We start from the raw sequence: 8,885 nt of genomic DNA on the forward strand, positions 1-8,885 counted from the left end.
CAGAGAGTGACACACAGAGGCAGTGACACACAGAGGCAGGGACACAGATGTGTGCACACTGACAAATGGATGGGCACGCACAGACCCAGATGAGACGAGACCCACCCCACCCCAAAAACACACACATTGCTGCCAGGGTGAAGCTGTTTCTGGGTGATGGGTGTAGGGATTGTGGGCATCCATTGTTCCATTCTTGGGTAGAGATGACGGAAGATAGCTTCAAGGTGAAAGGAGCGGGCTGCAAGGTCTCTCGAGGCCAGCACAGGCAAGATAGACCCAAGTGGCTTTCTACTCTCCTGTGATTCTCTTGAATGAGAGCGTTCTATCTGTCCTGCTCTGAATTCCTATGAAGCTGGTCCCTCTTTACACCTTTGACCAGCAGCAGGAACATCAGCCTTGTCATGAGTACAGGGAGGTATTTCTACACATGGTCCTGTTTCAGTTTGGACAGTTGCATCAGCCTGCAGGACATTGTCCGTTTCCTTCACATCTCCATGTGGCTGAGATGTTTTAAGTCACCAGCTCCAAATAGTTTACTACTGGGTTGAACAAACCCATGCTGAATGTTCTTCGCCGGGCCCGATATTCGATATTGACTCTTCACGTGCAATGACCTGACTCCAGAATCCTGCCATAATGTTCACTTCCTTTCCCCGTGACGCAGGATCGACCTGGCAGTGTTGTTGGGGAAGCAGCCCTCTGTGTCGGAGAATGAGCCGGCTCCCCTGGACACCTCGGCTTCGCCCACGCTCTCTCAGCCTCTGGTGTTCAACAACTCCAAGCAGCATCCAGTCTCGCAGCCGTCTCCTCCGACCACATTCCCGCAGCACAACATGGTAAGCAGGGCCGCGCCAGGCTGGGGAGCCCTCAGACTGATGCTCAGTTTGGCTTTTGAACTGGCACACCTGAAGGAATGGGATGTATAATGCCCTTCCCTGAATCGCTCGGATTAGATTCCAGTCTGTAACTCACTCCCGGGGATCTGTTATTCTACATTTAAACCTCTTGATAAGATTCCAATCTGCAACTTGTATTCAGATATCTGTTATTCTTTATGTAAAGTGCTGAAGAACTGTTCTGAAGAAGGATCATTTTCTCTCCATAGATTCTGCCAGACCTGCTGAGTTTGTCCAGCGATTTCTATTTTTGTTTCTGTTTTCCGGCATCCGCAGTTCTTGGTCTTCTGTTGTTTACTGCTTTCTGGATTCCCACTTCAGTGACATTCCCAACACGTCTCAGTCTTCCGTGTATTCCCTGCAACTGAGAAAGCAGTCGAAGCCTTCCGAAACTTTCCCCATTTTTTAAACGGAGGAAGTGCTTGGGTGTTTGGGAAGTATTTCATTTGAGCTAGTCCATGCAGAGCCTTAAAGACAAATGAGGAGCCTTCATCCCTGATGTCCAGGACGTTGTAACTTGTCTCCTTATTCTTTCTCTCTCTTTGTCTCAATCTCCACCCGGTCTCGCCCACAGGTCAGCATGCTGAGTAAGAACTTCGGGGATGTCGGTGAGCCCAAAGGTGGCAGCACTGCGGGATCGCAATTGCTGGAGCAGCTGAAGACAGCTCAAGCGCTGGCCCAGTTAGCCGCCCAGCACACTCAACCCACCAGTAACGCTGCCTCCTCCTGGGACATGGGCCCCACATCACAGCCATCAGCACTCAGCCATTTTGGTAAGAGCTGGATCGACTGTGTGTGTGTGTGTGTGTGTGTGTGTGTGTGTGTGTGTGTATCTGTGCCTGTGCGAGAGAAGGCGGCGTATCCATACGCTCACTAGCAGGGAACTGAAACTGAATGGGACAGCAGCCCAGCTCTGCTAGACTGCATTGACTGCTTGAGTAGGAAAACCAGGAGGAGAGATTCCAAACTAAATTGCTACAATTCTAAAGGGGCAGCAGGTGCTCGGGGACCAGAGTCGGGGCGGTATGGATTCACTGGGTGTCTCTACACCCCAGCGGTTCAAGAAGGCAGCTCACCACCACCTTCTCGAGGGGTAGTTGGGGAAGGGAATAAACACTGATCGAGTCAGCAATGCTGATTTCCTGTGATTGAAGAGGTCTGTAAAAACAAGAGCGGCATAGTTAAGGTGAAAAGCAAAGGTCTCTTCCCTGAGATAGGGGAGCTCAAAACAAGAGGGCATATTTTAGAAATGAGGACCAAGATTTAAAAAGGACCCGAGGGGCAACTTTTTCTCACAGAGGGTGGTTCATGTGCGGAATGAGCTGCCAGAGGAAGTGGTAAATGCAGATGCAGTTATGACATTTAAAAGACATTTGGATAAGTACATCAATAGGCAAGGTTTAAGAGGCATTGGGCCAAACGCAGGCAAGTGGGACTAGTTTAGCCTGGGAAACTTGTTCGGCATGGATGAGTTGGGCCGAAGGGTCTGTTTCCATGCCGTATGACTCTGTAAGAGGCTGATTTTTGATACGCAAGAGTACGGTGGGGTAGGTTACATTCATTCCAACCAGCTGTAATCCTGTCGGATAGCAGGGCATACTCAAGGGACTGAAGGGCCTGCTCCACATATGCGTGCGTGTTAGAGAGAGAGGTTCTTCCTGAGGGTGTGGCAGTGCTGACTGGGTGTCTCCATTTGGAATCCAGAGTTGAAAAGCCAAACAGAATCTTCAGTCCACAGCGCCTTCAGTCAGAGGCAGTCCTACTCCAACTCCAGTATGATGGAAGTCTTCATCCCCAGCAAGCAGCCAACGGCAGCGCCAAATTCCCCACTGCAGAGCAAAGCCGGCACTACCCAGGCGTCTCCCGGAGCCTCGGAGAACCAGTCCTCTAGCCCCCAGCCTGCACAGCAGAAACTGAAGCCACAGAAGAAAAAGGCCTCTATTGCTTCGAAGGTAAGCGTTGACTGTGTGGTAAAAAGGCAGTAGCTGAGTTTGATTTATTGTTGTCACAGGTATGTGAAAAGTGCTGTTTTTGTGTGTTATCCAGGCAGATTGTACCATACAAAGTGCATCAGGTAGCAGAATACAGTGTTTCAGCCACAGAGGAGTAGGGGGAGATCAGAATTAATGTTTGAGAGGACTGTTCGAAAGTCTGATAACAGCGGGGAAGAAGCTGTTCTTGAATCTATTCGTAGAACTTTTATATCTTATGCCTGACAGAAGAGGGTGGAAGCGAGTATAACCAGGATGAGAGGGATCTTTGATTGTGTTGGTTGCTTTCCCAAAGCAGCAGGAAGTGTAGATGGAGCCAATGGATGGAAACCTGGTTTTCGTGATGGACTGGACCGAGTTCATGACTGTCTTGTGGTCTTGGGAAGAGTAGTTTCTATACCGCGCTGTGATGTATCCAGATAGGATGCTTTCTATGGTGCATCTGTAAGAATTGGTGAGAGTCATTGTGGACATGCAGGATTTCCTTAGCCTCCTGAGGAAGTAGGGACGTTGTTGTGCTTTCCTGACTGTCACGTTGATGTGGGGGGGACCAGGGCAGATTGTTGGTGATCATCACTCCCAAGAACATGACCATCCCCACCTCAGCATCACTGATGCAGACACGGGGCTGTACCCTCCACTCTGCTTCCTGTAGTCAATGATCAGCTCCTTCGTTTTGCTGTTGTTGATGGAGAGATTGTTGTTTTTAAAAACCATGCTGCTAAGCACTCCGTCTCTTTTCTGTACTCCGTCTCGTCGTCGTTTGAGATCTGACTTACAACGGTGGTATCGTCAGCAAAGTTGTAAATGGAGTTGGGGTGGAATTTGGCCACGTGGTCGTGAGTGTATAAGGAGTATAGTCGGGGGCTGAGTACACAGCCTTACAGGGCACCGGTGTTGAGGATTATCATGGAGGAGGTGCTGTCCCCTGTCCTTACTGATTGCAGCTATGGGTCAGGAAGTCAAGGATCCAGTTATCGAGGCGGGGAGCAAAGACCTAGGGTTTCGAAGTCTAGAGATGGGTTTATGGGGAATTATGGTGTTGAAGGCAGTTTTGCATTTATGCAGCACCTAACATCACTTGCGGTGCTGCTCCACTCCTCCCACCCACCCCCACCCCCACCAGCACCACCACCACCACCCAAAGGGAGCACTCTACAGCTAATCATTTGCTTTTTGAAGGGTAATGTGTGTTGCAGTTCAGTTCTTGCCATCCAACAGGACGCAGTGGCACAGCGTAATGTTACACCTCACCAGGGTAACAGACTACAAATGGACCCTCAGCTATTCCCGAGTCATCATGGATGTTAAATGTTTTAAAAACTGTGCACAATTTTCCAATTTCTTGCAGAGCCAGATTGACAACACAGACCCGATTTCTGTGTTTTAACAGAAATGACTGCTTGTGGCAAATGTATTTTAGCTGCAGGTAACCAATTAAGCCATCAGCATAAACTTCTACGAGATTAAAATTTCTACGAGTTTGTAAAACTCTAATCCTCTGATAAACTCATCCTGTATGCATACAGACATAGACCGGGGTGGGGGGGAAGACATGGGTTTTATGGACTGAGGGAAAGACTGGGAAGGCAGTTCAGTAGTTCTAGTCCACAGCAATTGCTAAAATTCCCTAACGTTTTAGCTGCTTCTCAATCTCCCTTCTCCGGATGCTTGTACTTTTTTGCAAAAGGCACTGGGTGACTCACTTATCAAGTGTGAATACTTACCAATTAAAAGTCACCCCTTAGAGTAACAGGAAAGGGAAAATAACCGAAGAACATAAGAAACAGGAGCAGGAGTCGGCCACCTGGCCCCTCGAGCCTGCTCCACCTTTCAATAAGATCGTGGCTGATCTTTTTGTGGACTCAGCACCTCTTAACCGCCTGCTCACCAGAACCCTTAATTCCTTTACTGGTCCAAAATCCATCTGTGCCTTAAAAACATTCAATGGGTTAGCTTCAATTGCTTCACTAGGCAGGGAATTCCATAGATTCACAACCCTTTGGGTGAAGAAGTTCCTCCTGAACTCAGTCCTAAATCTGCTCCCCTTTATTTTGAGACTATGCCCCTCTCTTTCTAGTTTTACCGACCAGTAGAAACTGCCTCCCTGCTTCTACCTTATTTATTCCCTTAATAATTGTATATGCCGGTTTCCATAAGATACCCCCTCATTCTTTTAAATTCCAATGAGTACAGTCCTAGACTGTTCAATGTCTCCTCATAAGCCAACCCTCTCGATTCTGGAACCAGTCCAGTGAACCTCCTGTTTTAAATTCCATCCCTCTAGCAATGGAGGACAATATCCCATTTGCTGGCTACCTTTAGATTTGCAATGTTGTTTTGTGTACAGTGAAAACAGCTTCCATCTTCCTCCAGAGTTTCTGCCAAAATATTCACACAAACACACACACACCATCACCCCTCCCCGCCCCCCCACCCCAAAAGAAAAGCTATTCACGTACTGGGGAGCAAATCACATTGTTGCTGGCAGCTAGAAGGCCTTTGTCATCATATAACTGGCCACTAGTCTACAGACCAATCACCTACCTGTTGCAAGCCAAAGCTCCCTTTGTATACCCTCTAGCTGAAGCTTGTCGGCAAGCTAAGCTACCATTACTGCTCAAGGAAGCAGCTGTGTAAACAGCACTTACAGTGAGTATCAGGTTAGTTTCAGAGGGGCAGCAAACCCTTCAACAATTCTTTTTTTCTTTTAAATCAGTTCTTTTCCCACTTCAGCCCACAATCAAAAATGCAGAAAAATCAAAAGATAGGGTCTTGGGACATGTGTTCAAATCCTTCCAGGGCTGCTGGTGGCATTTATCGTCAACAAATTAGTAAGGCTGGAATTGGAATCCATAGTCACGGTGACTGTGAAACTGTCATTGGTTCTTGTCAAAACCTGCCTGCTTCACTGATGTTCTTTAGGAAAGGAAATCTACCATCCAACGTGATCGTGATTGATCCATATCTCAACGCCGCTGCTGTCAGATGTGATTCTTGGACTGGATGTCACTTGCCAAACAATCCCGTGTGCGTTAATAGCTGTGCGAACCACCAAGTTAAGATAATCAAGCTCTTGGTGTGGTTTATTTACACTTGCTAGAAGTGACCCACATTCATATGCAAGGACACGTGCTCTGCAAACAAAAGGGATATGCTCAAGCCTTGAGCCCTTTTCTTTAAATTATTTAGGAGTTTGGGGAGCCCAAAGCAGAACGGCATTGAAGAAGTTCAGCATTTGCAGAGAGAAAAACACTTTGAGTCCAGTAGGGTTACATTAAATGTTTAAAACGTTAACCCTGCCTTTTTTTCTCTCCACGGATGCTGCCCCACGGGTTTCTCCCAGCATTTTCTGTCTTTGTTTCAGATTTCCAGCATCTGCGCTTCGTTTTGTGCTGGGGAGCCTATAGCGCCTCATTGCTTCCTCCTTGGCAACATCAGAGTCAATTTGCCAACCAATGAGCACACTTTCTTCCTCCCACCCTGCACCCCCCCCTCCATGAGGAAAATTGTTGTGAAATTTGGCCTCCTCTTGCCCTAATGAGTGAAAGGTGAATAGCTTCAGCAAGGCTATCACATCGCTGTTCGTGAGAGCTTGCTTATATACAGGTCAGCTGCTACCTTGTGGCCATGAAAGAATTTGCTAAAAGCTTAGTATGTAATTAGTGCAATAAGTTTTTGAATGTTCTGTAGGAATGTATCTAAGTGACAGACTATTCATCTGGACTCTGTGAGAGATGTCAACCATTTCATTCAAACTTTTCTGCCCTCCCCTCGCACCCCCACCCCCCTCTGTAGATCCCATCTTCCGCTGTGGAGATGCCTGCCTCAGCAGACATAGCGGGGTTAAACCTGCAGTTTGGGGCCCTGCAGTTCGGCTCCGAGCCCATGCTATCGGAGTATGAAGCTACCCCAACGACCAGTGTGCCGGTGAGCCAGCCCCAGAGCAGCCCCTACACCAGTGCTGTGAGGTGAGTCCGTGCGCGTTCAAATACTTTTCCATTCCTGCTCAGGGCATGGCTGCAGCAGATCCTCGGCTTAGGGCCTTCGGTTGAATCCTCTTCGGCTGGGAACCTTCTCGCAACTCCAATGATTTACGCTGACGATTGGCGCTCCGCTGTATTCAAGACTTTGCAAATATTGCGGCAGTCTGGGGAAACTGGGACACAACTTGGGTCTGCACTGATGAACATCATGTTACCTTCGCACCAATGCCCTGGCCACACACCATCTCCCATAAGAGAGATTAATAAATTGATATATCAACATACCATTGACCAGAAAGTGAAGTGGCCCAACCACTGGGGCTACGGGATTAGGTCAGAGGCTGGGAATTCTGCAGTGAGTAACTCTCATCCTGGGACCCCCCCTCCTCCTCCAAAAAGCCTGTCCACCACCAGGAAGGCACAAGTCAGGAATGTGGGGGAACACTCCCCACTCACCTGGATTAATATAGCTCTAAGAAGCTCGACACCATCCAGGCCAAAGCAGCAGACCCCGCTTGATTGGCACCACATCCACAAACATTCATTCCCTACGCCACCGACGCTCAGTCGCAGCAGTGTGTACCATCTCCAGGAGTACTGCAGCAACTCCCCAAGGCTCCTTGGACAGCACCTTCCAAACCGGTGACCTCTACCCCCTGGAAAGACAAGGACGGAAGATAGAAGGGAGCACCACGCCCTGCAAATTCCCATCCGAGCCTCTTCCCCTGCCCGCCCCCCCACCCTAGCTGTCCATGCAGTCGTGCGCTCTCTCACCTTGTTAGAAATATATTGGCGGTTCTTCAGTGTCACTGGGTGAGAATCTAACTGCCTTCTAGGTAGATTGCAGTAGTTTGAGAAGGCAGCTCGTTACCATCTTCTCAAGGGGCAATTCGGGCTTGGCAAAAAGCAATGGGCCCAGCCAGCAATGCCCACATCCTGCAAACAAATAAAAGGAAAACATCCTGCTGTTCCCTCTTGCCTTGTATGTGATTATCCAGCTTCTCTGTTACACACATCTCTACCATTTGACCCAGTCACTTGTGGCAGTGCCGAGTTACACGTTTTCGCCTCTCCTGTTCTCTCGTAGCGAGTCGTCATCATCGACAATCCCCTCTAATCAGAGCCAAGAGTCGGGATACCAGCCCAGCACGATCACAACCTCGGCATTCACAACCCAGAACAGTGCTCCCGGGCCACAGTACGAGCAGAGCTCCAACCAGCGGGCAGCGTACTCAAATTCCCTCTCCTCCTCTCCTCAGAAGGACCTGACGCAAGCCAAGGTAATCAGCACTCAGCCCTCACATTGCGGTTTCTATCTTTCACCCCTCCCTCGCTTTGTCGCCCTCTCCTCCCTCCTTCCCTCCCATTCCCCCTCTCTCACCCACCCTCTCTGGTTCCCTCTCCATTTCCTTCTCCGCCTTCAACCCCCTTCCCCCAACACAGGCACAACTCCTGTTCCTCTTCCCTTCCTTCTCTCTCCCTTTCCTTTTCTTCCTGCAGTACCCCTCTCTTTTTCCCTCTTTGCTTCCCCATCTTCCCTTCATTTTGCCTGTTCCCTGTCCCTTTTCTCCCACACCTCCAATCCCTCTCAGTCTCCATCCCTCCCCTACCCCTGTGCCTTTGTTTCCCACCACCCCACCCCCCTCTCCCTATCCTTTTCCCACCTTTCCACCCCCCGCCCCGTCCTGTTCCCTCTTCTACCCCCCCAACCACTCTGTCCTCTCTACCTCCTCCTGCATTTCCTCCTGCCCTTTTTTCTCCCTCTCTTGCCCTACTTACTGAGACATGTCGCTGTAGCACTCAACTGTGATTTCCTCTTTACAGAATGGCTTCAGTACGATACAGACGTCACAGTCCATCGAAGGTGAGTTTGGGCTTCGAACCTTCGGGGTTCTCCTTCAAAACCATGAACTGATTTGAAGCTGCAGATTATGAAGTTGGTGGGGTTGGGGGGAGACTCGCTCCCGCGGTGGGGGGTTGTGGGAGAATGGGGGAGATTCACATCTGCGGGG

The 8,885-nt window shown here is 49.3% G+C and overlaps 1 protein-coding gene across 5 annotated transcripts in view; it reads left to right on the forward strand.

Annotated features, from left to right (window-relative positions):
- The window catches only part of ubap2l (ubiquitin associated protein 2-like), a 49,606-nt gene that overhangs the window by 22,525 nt on the left and 18,196 nt on the right, over positions 1 to 8,885 (forward strand). For all 5 annotated transcript variants that reach the window (XM_048620371.1, XM_048620372.1, XM_048620374.1 and 2 more), the window contains 6 exons: positions 665 to 836; positions 1,471 to 1,669; positions 2,601 to 2,848; positions 6,686 to 6,858; positions 7,961 to 8,153; positions 8,698 to 8,737. In XM_048620371.1, coding sequence (XP_048476328.1) covers positions 665 to 836; positions 1,471 to 1,669; positions 2,601 to 2,848; positions 6,686 to 6,858; positions 7,961 to 8,153; positions 8,698 to 8,737 — 1,025 coding nt within the window. The remainder of the gene's footprint in view (positions 1 to 664; positions 837 to 1,470; positions 1,670 to 2,600; positions 2,849 to 6,685; positions 6,859 to 7,960; positions 8,154 to 8,697; positions 8,738 to 8,885) is intronic.

Source organism: Rhincodon typus, chromosome 46, assembly GCF_021869965.1.
Source record: "Rhincodon typus isolate 14 chromosome 46, sRhiTyp1.1, whole genome shotgun sequence".
Lineage (NCBI taxonomy): Eukaryota > Metazoa > Chordata > Chondrichthyes > Orectolobiformes > Rhincodontidae > Rhincodon > Rhincodon typus.